This window comes from Hyperoodon ampullatus (genome assembly GCF_949752795.1).
Source record: "Hyperoodon ampullatus genome assembly, chromosome: 16".
In the NCBI taxonomy this organism is placed as follows: domain Eukaryota; kingdom Metazoa; phylum Chordata; class Mammalia; order Artiodactyla; family Ziphiidae; genus Hyperoodon; species Hyperoodon ampullatus.
The window spans coordinates 57279057-57300454 of NC_136929.1; the positions used below are offsets into that span (position 1 = coordinate 57279057).

General features: G+C 39.3%; 1 protein-coding gene across 2 annotated transcripts in view; it reads right to left on the reverse strand.

Annotated features, from left to right (window-relative positions):
* The window catches only part of CPB2 (carboxypeptidase B2), a gene marked incomplete at both ends in the record, with an annotated part of 48515 nt that overhangs the window by 20946 nt on the left and 6171 nt on the right, over positions 1–21398 (reverse strand). For both annotated transcript variants that reach the window (XM_079721969.1, XM_079721968.1), the window contains 5 exons: positions 5209–5313; positions 7615–7716; positions 11070–11178; positions 12723–12847; positions 14470–14545. In XM_079721969.1, coding sequence (XP_079578095.1) covers positions 5209–5313; positions 7615–7716; positions 11070–11178; positions 12723–12847; positions 14470–14545 — 517 coding nt within the window. The remainder of the gene's footprint in view (positions 1–5208; positions 5314–7614; positions 7717–11069; positions 11179–12722; positions 12848–14469; positions 14546–21398) is intronic.

The window sequence follows — 21398 nt, forward strand, 5'->3', positions numbered from 1 at the left end:
CCTGCAAGAGGAGAAGTGGACCCCGATGGAAGACCAACCTGAACGGATTAGCCAGGTAATGTTGCAGAATCCTCACGACCTGAGGTATCTTCCTGATTGGCTAAGGGAAAGACTGGGTTGAACTTGGTAACTGGGCAAACCTGTGTTTCCTTCAGGCATGTGGGGACTAACGGTAGGGTTACATACACAGACATAGAAAACAAACTTACAGTTACCAAAGGGGAAATGAGGGGAGGGATAAATTAGGAGTTTGGGATTGACATATATACACTACTATATAGAAAATAGATAGCCAGCAGGAACCTACTGTAGAGCACAGGGAACTATACTCAATATTTTCTAATAATCTATGAGGGAATAGAATTTGAAAAAGAACATTTATATATATATATATATATGAATCTATTTGCTGTACACCTGAAACTAACATAACATTGTAAATCAACTATACTTCAATAAAAAGGCAGGGGTGGGGGTAGGGTTACATAGATATAGAGAAATCAAGGAAATGTTCTTAATTAACTTTGTAAAACGTTACTTATAAAAATATTTTCAGATGTGACATTTATCCAGTTATTTATATTTCAAAAGTAGGCCATCTAAATATCTAATCATGTCACTGAAATAACTTCTAGAACTCTATAAGCCTCGTAATTCTGACAGTATATCAACTGTTTAAAGACATGATTTTTTTAAAATAACATTTTCAACCAAGTTGATCATGTTCATGGATCTAATTCTTTACTATTAATTTTTGATCTGTGTATCATGGGACTCTCCAAGCATGTGTTATCTGATGAGTTTTCACAGTATTCTATAAATATATTTACAGTTATGGTTTTATATCTAGTGAATGAATCACTGTTCATGAGGCTGGTCACTACAGAAATTATGCCTGACACACAAAGAAAATACATAAATATTTGTTGAAGGAATGACTCACCAGTAAGATAAGTAACATAATTGAAATCACTGTCTTACTTTTTAAAACAAAAACAAAAAGCAAGAAGAAAGATGAGGATGGAGGGTGCCAGAGGAGAGCACAAGAGCAAGGGAGCACTTAGAGGGCAGGAGATAAAGGCTCGACTAATTCCTATCAGCTGGACCTGTGACAGATGATTACTCAGCTCTCTTTGCCTGGGGGATGCTGAAGCTTTGTCTTTCTTACAATCCTGGACAACAACAACAAGGCCTGCCAAGAAATTAACCAATAACCATTCGACAGAGAATAAATTAGTACATAAAGGCATATAAGACACTATGAATGGGAGATTTTGAAATAAACTGTTATTCTCATGACAATTAGAAATACAGCAAAGAGCTATAAGTCCCGGTTTTCTCCAATCTCGAAGTATGGATGGATAATTTAGACCTTCCCCAATGGCAAGAAAGTAGCCTAGTAGTAGGCACTGCTTAAGTCCTCTCTGGACCCCAGAGTTGTATTTCAGCCTGAACCTGCAGCATTAATTTACATTTCAAATACAAGAAATGGATGTTGAGTGCTGATTATGTGGACCAAAAAATACACAGTTATGGGGAGCCAAAAAAAATGAGTTTAGAGATAATCATTGCCCTTAAAAAGCTAAGAAAAGTGTTAAGTTGGGAAGGAGAGAACAACAATTCAATGTTGTAACAATTCAATGTTATAAGAACCAAAAAAAATGACTTTAGAGATAATCATTGCCCTTAAAAAGCTAAGAAAAGTGTTAAGTTGGGAAGGAGAGAACAACAATTCAATGTTCTAACAATTCAATGTTATAAGAACCAAAAAAAAAATGACTTTAGAGATAATCATTGCCCTTAAAAAGCTAAGAAAAGTGTTAAGTTGGAAAGGAGAGAACAACAATTCAACGTTATAATAGTAAAATTGGGATGTGCAGGGTGGCTCAGAAGAAGGCTGGTTAATTCTGTGGGGTGTTTGGGGTTGGAATTCCTAAAGGGCAGATCAAGGTAGCAAGAAATTCAGGATACGGGTGAAGGGTGGTTTTTGATGGGATTCATACTAGTTAGGGAAGGAAGAGATCCCTGGAAAGGAGCTGATGAATTAGAAGGAAGCAGATATATCCAAGGACTGGAAATATACTAAAGGGGGGAAAAAAAGCATACATAGCAAGTGTAAGGAATGAGAGGAAATTAAGAAGTCAGTGTCTTCAGAGGCTCCCCCTGGCCTTCCTGGTCACTGTCCATGGTCATATTCTGGATCTAAGGATCAGAGAGAGAATTCTTTCTGAGCTCCAGATAATGGCCATGGGAGAAATTTACTAAAACAGAGTTAACGTTAGGTTTAGTCATGTAAAAGAGTTCAAGGAGCTGAGAAGATAATTTGTTAGATGAATCTCACATATGAACTTTTTTTTTTTAGGTCAAGGTGAGTTTATTGTCCAAATAGCACAACCTAATTGCATCCAAAACCATTTTCAAATCCATCTTTAAGTTAGTCAGAAAAGCAGGTTATTATTTTTAAAAATCACTTAACACTGAACAGATAGGACCTCTGAAAAGGCAGCTTGACTCTACCATGTCACCCTCATGGCCAATACAACATTTTTTTCCCATACTTCCTAAAAACCTTCTGTGTATACTGATCATGCTACTTTAGCACTTGCTCACATGCCGACTAAATAAACACCCACATCTCTTACCGAGTACACGGTGAGAGAATAAAATTGACTGGATATGGCATCACACTCATTTTAAAGCAAAAAAAAAATTATAATAATAATAAAAGAAAGTCCAAGACGAGAAACTGTAACAGAGAGAGAGAGAGATCTGAGGTACATGGTAATGAACATAATGGAAAAAATCCAATGGCCCAGTGATCTGCCAGGGATTTCAGAGTAGGCCAGCAATTAAAAACAAAACAAAACAAAACAAAACACGAGAACTTTTTTTTTTTTTTTTTAAAGGATAGGCACCTGTCAAAATACACTGGCTACTGTAATGGCTACAGTCAGTAAGGCACTTTTTTCCCCCGAAGTAGGCTGCAGGCAAAGGGATAAATGTGGCAGCTCCAGTATGCGTGTGTATGTTTGCCGATGGCTTCTGGAAACCCAAGCCAAGAATCGGGTCTGACAGCCCAGCCAAGTCTAAAAGCAGAGACACACGGATACAGAACAGTGGTTCTGGCTGAAGTGAACGTCCTGGGTCGTTAAGAACCCAGAATCATGAAAAGTCAAGTGGGATGAGGAAGCCATACACATACATCCTCTTGAATCTCCCGGCCCTATTGTGTACAAACGGGTGACAGGAACTGCCCCGAGCCCCCCCGTGCTCCGTAGCTACGGAGTGCCTGCTGGCTGAAGAGGCTCTCACCACTAATTACCGTCTCAGCACTAATTTCCCTTTTAAAGCTATTCTCAGGGTCGGAGTGTCTCAAAGATAAACAAAGAGGAATCCTTTTGGCTTAAAAGCCAACTGGCTTACTCAGATTTCCTCCCCATTCTCACCTACCATTTCCACTCCACCAATATTCTCTTCTTGAGCTCGAAAATCATTATTTACATGAGCTAAGGTGCGAGTCTATTTCTTCTCCCAGCCCTGCTGCCTGTGGCCCGTGGAGGCAAAATTCCTCTACCCTCTTTGAGAAAGTCATCCAAGGCTGCTACCGTCCTAACCCGGCAGTCCCGGGGCTCCCAGGGCAGCGTGGACATGGCTTTGGGGCCGGGAGGTAGCCCCTTCGGAAGGGAAGCCCCCGATGGTCGCAGCCGGGGTGGCGTCCCCTCGGAGCCACACGTGCCCACCTCGGATGCTGAAGGAGGCCGAAGGGGAACCGGTCTGGGGGACGCAAAAGGGGCTGCTCGGTGGGGTGGGGCAGTTCCGGAGGACAGCGTCCTCGGACACAAGCCCCTTCTCTCAGCCTGGGGTGGGGGTGGGGGGGCATTCGGCTGAGGCATCGGTCCCCTGCCCCTGCCTGCAGGCTTCTCGGCTGTTAGGGACCCGCATCCCATACGGACTTTTCATTCATTCAGAACTGTGGCAAGAGTTGGAGGAGAAAAAAGAACCTCATCGGCAATTTATCATATTGGTGGAATAACAAACTGAATCTTACAAAGATTCAGCACGTGGGTGGAGGGAGAGGGTCACATGGAACCGGAGGGAAGAGATGTCAGGGTAGGAGGGACAGCCGCTAGGGACAACTTTACCGATATGCATTAGAGTCCCTACAGCCGGAGTTTCTTTCCAGACCTTTTCAGGTTCGGTGACAGAATGAAAAAGAAATATTCTTCCCCTCTCGCTTTGCATGTGTCTCTCTCCACTAAGTGCTGCTCCCTTCATTACCTAAAAATGAACAAAACTACCCAGGTTGGGGAAGGTTCCAGATCATCAAGTGGCTGTGTTTAGGGTCTGGCGGTTGGGAACTTTTCAGTAGGCTCGGGGATTCTGCAGTTCCGTTGGTGGGAAGAGAAGATGGTAAGGCAAGTAAAGGTAGGTAGAGATTTATTTGTCCAGATAGATACAGAGACATTTGTGTGGATACAGAGACAACAAAAACCATTATCAGAAGGACACATGCTTCAGGTTATTCTTCCGGTGGCGATAGCTCTTTGTATGAATCAGTGTAGAGGACATATATGCCCATTTTATAGGATATGAAGCATAATTTTTACGGTTTTCATTTATTATAGAGGTTTACAGTCATTATACTTTTTACTTTTATGGTGTACGCTTTGTCTCATATATGGATTTTTTGATGCCGAGGCCTTCTTCGGGGACAAAATTCCCTATTATGATATATGGGATAATACGATCTGCTCTGTAATGTTGCTTTATGTTCAATTTCTAAGGGCAGAATATGGCAAAAGCTATCTGCATAATTCAAATCAAAAGAAAAAAATTCATTGGGACTCAATTCCGATAATTGCTTCAGTTCTTTCTTTTACTTAGGAAACATACCATGATGGTATACTATTTCTTAATTATGTTCCAGTGTTTAGCACCAGCCAGAAATGTAAAAAGGATAAGACAGACAATCTTTAGGGTAATTTAAATGCTTAAAGTCTTGGTTCTCAAACTTAATATGCATAAAAGTCACCTGAGACGATAGTGAAGATTGTAGATACCCAAGTCTCACCTCCAGACATTTTAAGTCATGAATTCTAGGATGTGACTTGGGAAAATGCATCTAATAAACAGGCCAGTTGATTCTGATGCCAGTGGTCTTAGGCCACATATTGGGAAACCCTGGCTTAAGAGAATGTGAATACTTACAGAGCCTATGAACCACAAGCAGAAAGCAGGAGAGATCCACTCTCTGGCATGGATTCCACAGTCAATCCACATGGCAATTTTGGGCCTTTGTTCTTTTCTAGAAACCTGCACAGAGAAAATCAAAAAACAGTAATAAGAGGCTTCAGGATAATAACTTCCATATATATAGTGCTTCTACTTAATCCTTTTAGCAAATCTATGAAATATGCATTATTCTCTGCATTCCTTTGAGAATTCTCAAGGGAAATTAAAAGCTGGTGTGATTAAAGGATAGTAGCTAAGGTCACATAGCTGGTGAGGGTTGGGACTGAGGTCTGAAGCCAGGACTCGATTTAAAACTCTTTTTTCTTTAACTTTTATTTTTTTTAATGTTTAAAATTTTTTATTGAAGTATAGTTGATTTAGTCTTGTGTAAAGCTCTTTTTATTCCCTCACAATCCCCTTGCGATACCAGTGCTGCATGAGGTGGGTGTAGAAGTAGACAGCAGGGAACTAGTGTTTCAGGCCATACCTTCACACTCTAGTTAGAATTAAGCGGTTATGTGTTGGGTGCACAGTTTTCTGTGGGAGGGGTGGGACAGAGAAAGGCTTGGGAGAGGAAAGCCAGTGGTCCAAGATAAACTTGGGTTCCCTCACCATTTTCCCCGGGTGCACACTCTTAATGTGTAGATTATTTCCCTATTTCACACAAAAAGAAGCACACATCTAGCTTCACACCAATTTATTACCAACAGGTCTGGGGACAGAAGCGTCATTCTGCTTTACCATCTGGGGGACTAGTGGAGCTGCCAGCTTTCTGGAATAAGAACTCCCAACCTTTCCTCCATGATAGGCTTTGATGTCTTTAGAAGAATTCTCAAAAACACCTCCAAACAAAATGAATCATAATTCATTTGCTTTTAAACATTAGTTAGACACACATTTTAGAGTATGGAGGGAAGGGAGAAGAGTGTTGCAAAATCAAACAACTATGTGGGGTTGGAATTCCAAAACAAGAAAAAGAGAGAGTTCGATTTTTAAACTCCCATCTATGCCACTCAGGGAGGTTCTTCTTAACTAACCTGGAGCTAGTGATATCCAATAAGAAGGCAAGTGAGAAAGTCAAATGGCTTTGGCCACAAAGGGTCAAATTGTACAAAGAGGAGAACTACCCAGCTGATTTAATCTACTCAGTGTAAAAGAAATCCTGAGTTGTCTGCACTAGTTGCCTTACTAGACCTTCTGTTTTACTGTGCTGAGCAAATTCTCTTGGTGCTGGTCCTTACACTGGGAAGACGAAGGAATCCCAGAGACTCACATGATGTGCACATCCTTGGTTGAGTACGATTGGGAGTAATGCATGCAGAAAGCATGGTTTTCCAACATGTACATTAGGTCCCAGAAACACAAGTTCCAAAGAGTACACACAACACGGCTGAAAGTAAATGTCATGGGTGGGTAGGCCATGATTACATGGATCCAGTCTGGTTGACCAACTTGGCTGCCAAGAGGACCCAATTTTCCTACGTCTGCCTTGAGTTTGCACTGCAAGTTCTTGTCAGAACAGATGAAAACCCAGAAATCCTGAGTCAAAATCTTATCTTTGGATGATCGAAGAGGTCCACCTATCACAATTTAGATAATGTTGGGAAACTATGTATAAATTAAATGTTCCTAAATCAGATGTATTTTTCCAATGATTAATTTTTTTTCCAGAGCTTCTTTTTAATTTATTTTATTTATTTATTTTTTTCCTTCGGGGGAAAGAGTGGTTAAAAAAACAGAACTGCAGAATTAGAAATTAACAGGCAGGAATTAGTTTGGTTTCATGGCTCCCAATGTTCTTCCTGTGGCCACATTCATTGACTTTACTAAGGCCAATTTATTCAACTGAAAATAAAGAACCAGACAGGTGGTGACTGAAGCAAAAGCTATCATATCAGCCCTGCTGCCCCAAATCCCAGCATTGCCCTGGTTCCTATCCTTTCCTAAGTTTCGCCGTTCAACTTTTCTTTGGTTCTAAAAACTGTATCAATGTCAATATTTGTTCAATCACAGATTCCCCTACTCTTTTTTTTTTTGCCTAAGTCAGTTAGTCAGAGGTGGTGTTAATAAAACAGGATTTGAAATTTAATCTAGACCACTCCCCTCATTTTATGAAGGTAGGCATTAAAGCCCAGGAAGGTTAAATGGCTTATCTATGTCACAGAGTTGATACTCTTAGACCAACACTACATTAGTAAAGGAAAAAAATTTAAAGGTAATAACCAATCCCTAAATAGCTGGATATTAAAGTTGAGGAACACTTATAATACACATATTTCCAGAACTCAAAAAACAAAAAAAATCCAAGTAATAACAAGCACTGCTGGAGAATTTAACACATCCCCCAAAGTTGAAAGGTCAACGACTCTTCCCACAACATACCTTTAAAACATAAAGTGGGTACTTCTCATATGAGGATCCAATGTGGATTTTTTCAACCATATCAGGATACCACTCAGTCATAACTTCTATCCAAGAATAGATCTATCAGAGCAGAAACCAGCAGTCACAGAGCAAGTTCAAAGCATTTTCCTGACAAAGGAAACAGACCACTTCTTCGAGGAAGGGCAATCCCTCGAAAACACTTGTATGTGGAGAGAATGAGGGACTCAAACACTTGGGATAGGGTGTTTCTTCTGCTGTTTAGAAATATCAGTAAAACTAAAGTTTTGAAAAATATCAAGGTTTAGGGAAAAAGTACTAAGAAACTTACGACAAAGTAGGAAAAGATCACCTTCAAAGCAGCGCTCCTTAAGTTATTTTTAAAGGTTCGTCACATTGAATCCCTACCTCTGTGTATGAAATCCTCTTTACCATTCAAGAGTTCATTTCTATATGAAAATTTTTTTTAAATATCCACTTTTCAAGAGTAACCTAAGGAAGTCCTGGGCACTGTCTTTGAACAGGATAAATCGAGGTGCCATTATTTCTTACTGAAGACCTGTGGACTCACAACAAAATCTGTGAAATGATGAGAAGCAAAGGGGAAAACAATCTGGAGAAAAAAAATTTCTCTTCTACCCAGGGAAGGAGTTTGATTCTGGACCTCTCTCCTTGGTGGAAGTCTAGTGGTCTGTGATTCTGTCAAGATTATAATAGAAAGAAAAAACAAAAATTTCTGGGTCTGACTTTAGGCTAGTGCCCACCTGAAAGCAGGCATTGAATGATGGAGCCTGGCCATGTTTTAATGTAGACCAACTTCTCAGGGGCCATTTTTAAACTTTTACACCTTCTGCAGTGGGAATGACCAACCCATGGCCTTATCTCTGGGAACTTTTCTAGAGGTAATTTCAAATAGCCATCCTAGCTGATGGGAACGGGAGCACCATTTACCCTTGGATCCTCTTAGAGGAACATAACTAGGGTGAGTGGTATGTGGGAGCGGTTGTCTTGTGCCGAGAGTTCAGATGCTCCTGGAAGGCCTACCTGCTGCCAAGTACCAGTGTTGTCAGTGTCTGAGGTGCCGGAAATTTAACCAGCAGGGATTTCCTCATTGGGCCTCTGTTTACTGTGTTAGTCCTCTAAGGCATGCATACACCTGAGAGAACTACTACATCAAACTATTTTGTGTTACAGCATTGATGGTTCAGTAGATTTCCTCCAACAGGGAGGCTGTGTTATATAAAGGCAGCTTTACGGAAAACTTTATTCATTTCACAATCTGCGGTACTGATGGCCACATCCTTTGAATAACTCTCTTCTTTTGCCATTTGTTTTACGTGGTGTTTTTCAGTCACTTGTTTTTCTCCCCTGCAGGGGATTACTTAACATTTCCTAGTGAGAGTCGATGACAAAAGAAACCCGTCTTGCCCCTCAAGTGAACGTGTGGTGAGGACTGAAGGAGAGATCAGTGTTGAAGGGGAAGAAAGGACTTGGCAGAATTTCCGGGGAGCAAGATGGCCATGGTTCCTACAGACCTCTTAGAAAGGATTGGGCGTGGGAGCGAGGAGAGGTCCAAACTGTTTTCTGGAATGTCACTGTAATGAAATGAATTGTGTTCCCCCTCAAATTCATATGTTGAAGCCTTAACCTCCAGTACCTTAGAATGTGACTGCATTTGGAGATAGGGCCTTTAAAGAGGTAATTAAGTTGAAATGAGGCTGTTGGTATGGACCCTAATCCAACCTGACTGGTGTTCTTACAAGAAGTAGAGATTAGCATGGACAGAGAGACGCCAGGGATGTGCACACACAGAGAAATGGCCGTGTGAGGACACAGTAAGGAGGTAGCCATCTGCAGGTCAAGGAGAGAGGCCTCAGAAGAAACCAGCCCTGCTGACACCTTGACCTTGGACTTCCAGCCTCCAGAACTGTGAGAGAGTAAACTTCTGTTGTTTAAGCCACCCAGTATATGTCACTTTGTTATGACCGACTAATACAGTGTATGGCAAACTAATACTTTTTTCCTCCCATGTCTTTCCAACTCTTTCTTGGGGTGAGGGTAAGAAAAAAATAAGCCCTTTGAACAAAGTACTTAAAATATACCAGAAAAAAAACTTTTTAAATGTTCATATCCTTTATTTATTTATTTAGGCTACACCATGCGGCGTGTAGGATCTTAGTTCTGCAACCAGGGATTGAATGTGGGTCCTTGGCAGTGAAAGCACGGAGTGCTAACCACTAGACTGCCAGGGAATTCCCAGAAAAATGTTTTTAAATACCTCTGTTTAAGGCATTCCACTCTTCCCACCAAACCCAACACAGCATTGACATAGTTAGATTCTCCATTTGCAAACTGTGCCTACCCAGCCTCTCCACTCTGGACCTCAAGTTTGCTGATGCAGGGCTGATGTAGGAGGCTGGAGGGAGGTGGTCTAGGTGGAATAGACAGAGGCAAGGTAGGAGAGAGAAAGGAGAGGGCTGCAATTGTAAGATCCCCGTCAACCAGCCAGGTACATCCATTCTAGAAGCACACTGAGTTCTGGTGTAACTAACTGGAAAGAACAGATGCTTTTGAAGAGTCAATAGAAAACTTTCTCATTACTTAAGCCTTAGATGTCTTAAAAATATGGATATGGTTCTTAACAGTTTCTGGGCACCTAGCCAAAGAGGATAAAAATACTTGTATTAAGGAATATAGCAGCATACGCCTATGAAAGAATAGAAGGTATCAAGGGATTTGTACTACTTGGAGTATATTATATTGAAAAGAAAGTGCTCCAAGGGGTTCAACTAACAAATATGGTGAAATGGCTTTTAGAGTATGATGCGAAAGCTTACTGAGGCCAACTGGACATTGATATCTTGCTTAGGTTCCCTCTAGAAAAATCAGAACCTATAAGTACTAATAGGAAAAAAACCAATTTCTTAAAAATTAAAACACAGGCATTACCAACATTATTATTATTACTATTATTACTTAAATAGCTTCTCTCTGAGAGGAATAAAATGCACTTAAATACTTTATTGTGTACTAAATATAAGTGAATAAATTCCTTTAATTCAGTGAGATAATATGGTGATTATTCAGTAAGAGTACAATTAAGATAATGGTCTAAGGAGACATGATTAATTGGACTGTTAATTTTTTTGTGGCAGTTTCAATAAAAAGGCCCTATTTTTAATTTCCTGTTGTTCCTTAGAATGCAGTGTTACTCCTAACAGAGATACTCCTAGCTATGGACAAACAGGCTGCTTAGAGGCAATTTCCAAAATATGATGCCATCTTCCCAGGGAAGATATCTACAAAAGGATGAATTACTTCTGTATAATCAACCTAATTGTGATTTTTTTTCACCCTCTTCCACCAATTATGATTCTCTAATAATTTCCCATGGCTGAAATGGCAATGCTCGTTAAACGAAAATAGGAATTTTCGAGAGAAACGTGACAGCTTACCTCATTTAGTGAGTGATACTGCTCATAGTAGGAGGTGGAGGCCCGGGGGCTGATGGTGTCATTGGAAGTCTGCTGCTGGATAAGATCTTCCACATTTTCCAACAGGACCCTGGGTTATGAAACAGGGCATGAGCTGGCTGCCAAAGAGGGCTCTGATTTTCCTGCATGGCCCATTGCAGGCACAGCAGGTGAGCAAGGGGGAAAAGTCACTAAGAAATCTAACAAGCACAAGGTGAAAACACCACCAGCTAACATTATGATAAGCTGAAATACACAAGTGCTCTGGGTAGAGCCTCATGGGCATTGGAGGGATAGTGGCTCCTATGGGGTATGTTTTCAGGGCCTCCAAAATCTCACCCCTTCTCCAACATTATGAACATTTCTCAACTGTGACTCATTAGTGTGTTTTATGTGAACATACAGGTTAATGGACAATGTTCTTCAATCCAGAGGAACACTGTATTATTCTGTTTTCAGTTAAGGACCGAGCAGAAGCAGAAAGCCTTTTCTTTTTATTTTTCCCTGTGAGTCACTGACCTACACCAGATGCATGTATAGGTATATATATGCATGTATAGGTTCTGCATGGCCAAAGTTGGTCAAATCTCTAGAGAAATAAGAGCACAGGAATAGGGAAGGTACAGGAAAGTGATCTGATTTAATTTCTCTTGCAAAGGATCACACAGTTAACTAGGCACAAACATCTTAATTAAGACAGACTGAAGCCATTCTGTCACCTGGGATGAACAATTGAAAGTTAGCTGTCATTCTAATAAAGCTTTCTTTACTTTTACTTAGGTCAGGGGGTAAAAGCCAAGCCTTTGACATCAGAAAGGTCTGAGTATGACTCCTAGCTCTGCCACGTTCTAGCTGGCTGACCTTGAGAAATTCCTTTGAAAATCTGCAAATTTTTTTCATACACACAATGAGGATAGTATTTACCTCACAGGATTAAATAAGGATTAAATGATACAATGTATAGAAAGGCTCAGCACCTTTCCTGGAAGGCAGGAAACACCAATAACATATTATTAATAATAATCATAGTGTATTATCCAAAGGTTGCCCATTGATACACAGAAGACAGCATGGCCTCCAGGAAGTGTCAGGGCAGTAGAGGGACACTGGCGCTTGGGCAATGGATACAGAAAGGAGATGTGGACAGGAGACTCCAAAAGGAAGAAGGCATGGACTCTGAACAGAAATCATACCTGATGCAAATTTTAGTTTAGGGCCAGACATTCCAGAATGTTCACTGACCTTGTGAAGTAAGCAAAATCTCCTTCAGCAGCTGCTTTTTCAAGAGATACCACAAAGCCTACTAAAGTGAATGACAATTTTGCTCCCCAAGTCCAGGCACAGAGTAGAGGGACTATAAGAAGGAAGGAACTGGGAGGAATGGTAAGAGGCTCCTCAGCTCGTTGAGTCTAACAGTGCTTTTCAGATAAGGGACCAAGGTCATGAGAGGTAAACCACTTGTCCAGGGTCACAGAGCTAGCCCCTTGGGCTTCATCACCAATCCGTTCCAGAGATGTCCATGTTGTCATGTTTAATGTAAGTATTTATTTTTCCAGGAAGCAATGACACCATCACTAGTAAAATGCATCACAGGTGCTTAGAACAGCTGCTCAGTAAATATGGAATCATGCCTACCTGAACGGAATTCTGCTCTCATTTAAATGGGCTTTCACGTTGCTTACATCAGACGCATTCACAAAAAAATGGACTTCTTTGTTCTTCGTAATAAATTCAGCTGTTACTGGCTGCCAGAGGACAATCTGCAGTTTCAAGGGGGAAAATTGATAAAAACAAAGACAGTTTTTCACATCATTCTCGTCTGTAGCTAAAGCCATAAAAGGGTTTTTATAAGGGAAATAAAAAAGACATTCCTGGTCACTGGTCCCCATTTACACATGTGGTAGTGGAAACATTTATTTTACAGGGGGCTTGTTTTATTCTTTTCTGTAACCCCAAGTGGTTAAAGAGGGCCTGGAACTTACTAGGTACTCAATAAATATTTGGCGAGGCAATGAACTAATGAATGAATTCATGAATGAATATATTTATGGCCCAACTGTAGAACTGGATGTGTATGTCAAATGTTTAAAGAGAAATGAAAGTTTGTCTAGAAAGAAAGTTGATTAAATGTTGCTTTTCTTTAATAAAAATTCCATATCCTTGATACTATTATGATGTTAGTGTTCCTTTTCTTTAATCTAATTGCCTTTGGGAAATGTATTCCCATACATAATATTTACATTTTTTTTTCTATTTTACTGAGCTTTTTTAAAAGCACTTTCACGCTCATTGCCTTTGATCATTATAACATCTTGCCATAAACTAAGCAGGTGTTATTATTTTCATTGTTCAGATGAAGAAATTAAGGCTTGAAGCTAAGTCGCCTAAAATCACACACCAAGAAGTGGCAGAACAAGATCTAAGTCCTGAATCTCAGATGTTTCCTCTGGCAGTATTTCCTCTGTCCACGGTGTGGTGGCTGTGAGGATGCGCCGGGCAGCTCTTCTGTTGGGAGACGCTTAGTTCACTAACCTTCCCCGCTGTTGTCCCTCTTGATTCCCCCCTGGCTTCTCCAGGGCTGCAGCCAGCCAATGACAGAGCACTGCGGGTGTATTATTGCAGCCCCATTCCTGCTAGATTAGGGTTTCCTCTTACAGATGTCTTTGGCTTAAGGACTTATCATGGTCCAGCCAAACCTTCATTGGGACTGCCCTGTGGTCTAGAGGTTGTCCACGCACAACCCTCCTTGCACACATGTCAGAGCTGCCTGATGGTCTGTGGGTACTCCCTGCCACCTCCAGCTCCCTCCTCTTCATCCTTCACAAGCAGCCCCCATAACAAGTCTCTCACATCTCTAATATAGTTTTGACCTCTGCTTCTCAGAGAGCCCTAACCCAACAACCATGGAGCCATCAATATTCTATCAGGATATTTTGTAAGGTATCAGTTTTCTATTTTCTGGGGAGTTGAGTCCCAGGCATGAAAAGGTCAATAAATTTTCCTTTGTGTTTTTGATGCTTACACCTTGGTTAAGTATTATTGCTTTTTAAACAAAGATTATTGGATTTCTGTTACTGTAGCATTTTTGTAAGTACTCCCCCCCCTTTTATTTTTTGGTGCTGAAACCCAGGAATGAACCAGTAAGTTCACACTTTCAATGCCTAGGTACTGTCATGTAATTCGCTGAAAAGCCAATAGCATAAATGAAGAAAGTTTGACTTGGGGAACCAGTAAAATCATGTGATTATGCGAAGGAGGAGAAGGCTACAAGGAAGAGGTTTATACCAGCTGTATATAAGTCAGACGACATATAGGAGAGAACATGGCACACCAGACTTGTATAAAATATAAACAATAAGAAGGTAAATGAGGGAGAAGTTACCTCGTATGTTGTAGTAGTATTCTGCAGAATTTGAACTTGCCTGGAGGTTCTAGGAAGAGCAGATAAAACCTGGCCACTGGGGGAAAAAATAAAACAGGATTTTGATCTTAAATAAAAAGTGAAAATAAGATAAATTATATTGAGAGGGGCTTCTAGGAAATTGCAAAAAGGAAACAAAATGTTGAAAGAAAAGAGGGTCTCACCACAGATTTTAAAATAATCTTAGATTTTGCTTCCAGTCAAGATGGAGAAACAGGGACCAAGTTTACCCTCCTGCTTGAAACAAATAAAACACTGGACAATGTATATAAAACAATGTCACTCAAGAAATTGAACATCTGCAATATGGTGAAACACTGTATCCTTGATTGGGTCTTGGAACAGAATCGTGGAAAAACTGGTGTAATCTATAGAAAGCCTGCAGTTTTGTTAAGAGTAGTGTACCAATGTTGGTTTCTTAGTTTTGACAAATATACCATGATAATATAAAATGCTAACAACAGGCGAAACTGGGTGCACAGTATAGAGAAACTCTCTGTAATATCTTTGCAAGCTTTCTGTAAATCTAAAAATATTTCAAATAAAATTTTATTTAAAAAATAAAACAGAAACATGAACTGAGAACTCCAGAAGCACAAAAGATTATGATAATTTCTGCTTGTCATTATGAGCAAAGGCTTCATGGAAGAGGTAACTGGGTAAGTAAGCAGTGTAATGGCAGACTGGCAGGAGACAAAAGGGCATTGTTGGGGAAATGGCAAGCTGTTTATTTTTGCCAAGTGTAGGATTTAGGTGTTTAGGGCAAGAGAAGAATGGTAGCCAAACAGAAGTGAGTTTGGAAACTTATGTTAGTTCTCCCCTAGAGAAGTTTTCCAATGCACGCTGAGAAATTTGGTCTTTATCTAGCAGGCAATTAGGAGTTAAGAAAGTGACATCATTTGACTTGTGATTTACAAGAATAATTTTGATGCCAGGGTGGAGGATGTTTTATTTTGGAAAGTCTGATTAAAAGATTCTAAACTCTGGAAATAAGCCTATGGAGACTTGATTATCAAAAAAGAGAAAGAGGAGTTCCCAGAAACAACAGATTCAGAGATTTGGTGCCAATCATTGGTACAGTTAAGCGTAAACTATTCAACCAGTGATAAATGACATATGTCCAAGGATATGTATCACAAGATGATTCATAGTAACAATAACTGAGAACCACATGAGCACTTATCAGTAACAGAATTGTTGAATGTTAGTGATGTCTCCACATTCTAGAATGTTTTGTAGCCATTATAAAGAAAGAGTTAGTTAAAATAGTTAACTTGGGGGAGATTTACATGATGCATTAAGAGAAAGAAGCAAGAAGTGAGTGGAGAATTGTAAGAAATATTATCCCATTTTTGTAAAAACAAGTTAGAAAGAAAAAGGAAACTTATAAGTGTTAAAAGCAGGAGAAAAGAGCCTCATCCATGAGAGAGCAGACAGCAGAAGCAAGAAGGACTACAATCCTGCAGCCTGTGGAACAAAAACCACATTCACAGAAAGATAGACAAGATGAAAAGGCAGAGGGCTATGTACCAGAGGAAGGAACAAGATAAAACCCCAGAAAAACAACTAAATGAAGTGGAGATAGGCAACCTTCCAGAAAAAGAATTCAGAATAATGATAATGAAGATGATCCAGGACCTCAGAAAAAGAATGGAGGCAAAGATCGAGGAGATGCAAGAAATGTTTAACAAAGACCTAGAAGAATTAAAGAACAAACAAACAGAGATGAACAATACAATAACTGAAACGAAAAATACACTAGAAGGAATCAATAGCAGAATAACTGAGGCAGAAGAACAGATAAGTGACCTGGAGGACAGAGTGGTGGAATTCACTGCTGCGGAACAGAATAAAGAAAAAAGAATGAAAAGAAATGAAGACAGCCTAAGAGACCTCTGGGACAACATTAAAGGCAACAACATTCGCATTATAGGGGTCCCAGAAGGAGAAGAGAGAGAGAAAGGACCCGAGAAAACATTTGAAGAGATTATAGTCGAAAACTTCCCTAATATGGGAACGGAAATAACCACCCAAGTCCAGGAAGCACATAGAGTCCCATACAGGATAAACCCAAGGAGAAACATGCCGAGACACATAGTAATCAAATTGGCAAAAATTAAAGACAAAGAAAAATTATTGAAAGCAGCAAGGGAAAAATGACAAATAACATACAAGGGAACTCCCATAAGGTTAACAGCTGATTTCTCAGCAGAAACTCTACAAGCCAGAAAGGAGTGGCATGATATACTTAAAGTGATGAAAGGGAAGAACCTACAACCAAGATTACTCGATCCAGCAAGGATCTCATTCAGATTCGATGGAGAAATCAAAAACTTTACAGACAAGCAAAAGCTAAGAGAATTCAGCACCACCAAACCAGCTCTACAACAAATGCTAAAGGAACTTCTCTAAGTGGGAAACACAAGAGAAGATAAGGATGTACAAAAACAAACCCAAAACCATTAAGAAAATGGTAATAGGAACATACACATTGATAATTACCTTAAACGTGAATGGATTAAATGCTCCAACCAAAAGACACAGGCTTGTTGAATGGATACAAAAACAAGACCCATCTATATGCTGTCTACAAGAGACCCACTTCAGACCTAGGGACACATACAGACTGAAAGTGAGGGAATGGAAAAAGATATTCCATGCAAATGGAAATCAAAAGAAAGCTGGAGTAGCAATACTCATATCAGATAAAATAGACTTTAAAATAAAGAATGTTACAAGAGACAAGGAAGGACACTACTTAATGATCAAGGGATCAATCCAAGAAGAAGATATAACAATTATAAATATATATGTACCCAACATAGGAGCACCTCTCAACACACAAGGCAACTGCTAACAGCTATAAAAGAGGAAATCGACAGTAACACAATAATAGTAGGGGTCTTTAACACCCCACTTACACCAGTGGACAGATCATCCAAACAGAAAATAAACAAGGAAACACAAGCTTTAAATGACACAATAGACCAGATAGATTTAATTGATATTTATAGTACATTCCATCCAAAAACAGCAGATTACACTTTCTTCTCAAGTGCACATGGAATATTCTCCAGGATAGATCACATTTTGGGTCACAAATCAAGCCTCAGAAAATTCAAGAAAATTGAAATTGTATCAAGCATCTTTTCTGTCCACAACACTAAGAGGCTGGAAATCAATTACAGGAAAAAACTGTATAAAACACAAATACATGGAGGCTAAACAGTGTGCTACTAAATAACCAAGAGATCACTGAAGAAATCAAAGAAGAAATAAAAAAATACATAGAAACAAATGACAGTGAAAACACAATGACCCAAAACCTATGGGACACAGCAAAAGCAGTTCTAAGAGGGAAGTTTATAGCAATTCAATCTCACCTCAAGAAACAAGAAAAATCTCAAATAAACAATCTACCCTACACTTAAAACAACTAGAGAAAGAAGAACAAAGAAAACTGAAAGTCAGTAGAAGGAAAGAAATCATAAAGATCAGAGCAGAAATAAATGAAATAGAAACAAAGAAAACAATAGCAAAGATCAATAAAACTAAAAGCTGCTTCTTTGAGAAGATAAACAAAATTGATAAACCCTTAGCCAGACTCATGAAGAAAAAAAGGGAGAGGATGTAACTCAATAAAATTAGAAATGAAAAATGAGAAATCACAACTGACACTGCAGAAATACAAAGGATTATAAGAGACTACTATAAACAACTCTATGCCAATAAAATGGACAACCACGAAGAAATGGACAAATTCTTGGAAAGGTACTATTTTCCAAGACTGAACCAGGAAGAATTAGGAAATATAAACAGACCTAACACAAGTAACAAAATTGAAACCGTAATTAAAAATTTTCCAACAAACAAAAGTCCAGGACCAGACGGCTTCCCAGGCAAATTCTATCAAACATTCAGAGAAGAGCTAACACCGATCGTTCTCAAATTCTTCCAGAAAATTGCTGAGGGAGAAACACTCCAAAATTCATTTTATGAAGCCACCATCACCCTGATACCAAAACCAGAAAAAGATATCACAAAAAAAAGAAAATTATAGACCAATATCACTGATGAACAGAGATGCAAAAATCCTGAACAAAATACTAGCAAACAGAATCCAACAACACATTAAAAGGATCATACACCATGATCAAGTGGGGTTTATCTCAGGGATGCAAGGATTCTTCAATATACACAATATATGCAAATCAATGCACACTAACAAATTAAGGAGTAAAAACCATATGATCATCTCAATACATGCAGAAAAAGCTTTTGAGAAAATTTAACACCCACTTGTGATAAAAAAAGTCTCCAGAAAATGGGCATAGAGGGAACCTACCTCAGCATAATAAGGCCATATATGACAAACCCACAGCAAGCATCATACTCAATGGTGAAAAACTGAAAGCATTTCCACTAGGATCAGGAACAAGACAAGGATGTCCACTCTCACCACTCTTATTCAACATAGTTTTGGAGGTCCTAGCCACAGCAATCAGAGAAGAAAAAGAAAGAAAATGAATACAAATTGGAAAATAAGTAAAGCTGTCACTATTTGCTGATGACATGATACTATACATAGAAAATCCTAAAGATGCCACCAGAAAACTACTAGAGCTTATCAATGAATTTGGTAAAGTTGCAGGATACAAAATTAATGCACAGAAATCTCTGGCATTCCTATACACCAACAAGAAAGAATCAGAAAGAGAAATTACGGAAACACTCCACTTATCATTGCAACAAAAATAATAAAATACCTGGAATCAACCTGCCTAAGGAGGTGAAAGACTTGTACTCAGAAAACTATAAAACACTGATGAAAGAAATCAAAGATGATGTAAACAGATGGAGAAATATACCATGTTCTTGGACTGGAAGAATCAATTTTGTGAAAATGACTATTCTATACTACCCAAAGCAATCTACAGATTCAATGCAATCCCTATCAAACTACCAATGGCATTTCTTCACAGAATTAGAGCAAAAAATCTTACAATTCATATGGAAACACAAAAGACCCCAAATAGCCAAAGCAATCTTGAGAAAGAAAATGGAGTTGGAGGAGTCAGGCTCCCTGACTTCAAACTATACCACAAACTTACAGTAATCAAGACAGTGTGGTACTGGCACAAAAACAGAAATATAGATCAATGGTACAGGATAGAATGCCCAGAGATAAACCCACCCACATATGGGCACCTAATTTATGACAAAGGAGGCAAGAACATACAATGGAGAAAAGACGGCCTCTTCAATAAGTGGTGCTGGGAAAACTGGACAGCTACATGTAAAAGAATGAAATTAGAACACTACCTAACACCATACACAAAAGTAAACTCCAAAGGTATTAAATAAAGCCTTAAATGTAAGACCAGACAGTATAAAACTTTTAGAGGAAAACACAGGAATAACACTCTTTGACATAAACCGCAGCAAGATCTTTTTTGACCCACCTCCTAGAGTAACAGAAATAAAAGCAAAAATAAACAAATGGGACTTAATTAAACCTTTTGCACACCAAAGGAAACCATAAACAAGACAAAAAGACAACCCTCAGAATGGGAGAAAGTATTTGCAAATGAAACCACAGACAAAGGATTAATCTCCAAAATATACAAACAGCTCATGGAGCTCAATATCAAAAAAACAAACAACCCAGTTAAAAAATGGGCAGAAGACCTAAATATACATTTCAGCAAGGAAGACATACAGATGGCCAAGAGGCACATGAAAAGATGCTCAACGTCACTAATTATTATCGAAATGTAAATCAAAACTACAATGAGGTATCACCTCACACCAGTCAGAATGGCCATTGTCAAAAAAGCTAGAAACAATAAATGCTGGAAAGGGTGTGGTGAAAAGGGAACCCTCCTGCACTGTTGGTGGGAATGTAAATTGATACAACCACTATGGAAAACAGTGCGGAGGTTCCTTAAAAAACAAAATAGAACTACCATATGACCCAGCAATCCCACTACTGGGCATATACCCTGAGAAAACCATAATTCAAAAAGAGACATGTACAATGTTCACTGCAGCGCTATTTACAATAGCCAGGACATGGAACCAATCTACATGTCCATCGACAGATGAATGGATAAAGAAGATGTGGCACATATATACAGTGGAATATTACTCAGTCATAAAAAGAAACGAAATTGAGTTATTTGTAGTGAGGTGGATGGACCTAGAGTCTGTCATACAGAGGGAAGTAAGTCTGAAAGAGAAAAACAAATACCATATGCTAACGCATATATATGGAATCTAAAAAGAAAAAATGGTACTGATAAACCTAGTGGCAGGGCATAGAGGTAGGCATAGAGAATGGACTGGATGACATGGGGTGGGAGGGCGAAGCTGGCACGCAGTGAGAGTAGCATCGACATATATACACTACGGAATGTAAAATAGTTGGCTGGTGGGAAGCAGCAGCACAGCACAGGGAGTTGGGCTCGGTACTTTGGGATGACCTAGAGGGGTGGGATAGGGAGGGTGGGAGGGAGGCTCAAGAGGGAGGAGATATGGGGACACGTGTATGCATATGGCTGATTCACTTTGTTGTGCCACAGAAACTAACACAGTATTGTGAAGCAATTATACTCCAATAAAGATCTAGTTAAAAAAAAAGGATAATCAACAAGGACCTGCTGTATAGCACAGGGAGCTCTGCTCAGTATTATGTAACAACCTAAATGGGAAAAGAATTTGAAAAAGAATAGATACATGTATATGTATAACTGAATCACTTTGCTGTACACCTGAAACTGACACAGCACTGCTAATCAATTATACTCCAATATAAAATAAAAAGTTAAAAAAAATAGAGGCTGAATTTCAATTCCGCATAAAGGAAATTTTGTGTTGACTATAAGATAAGA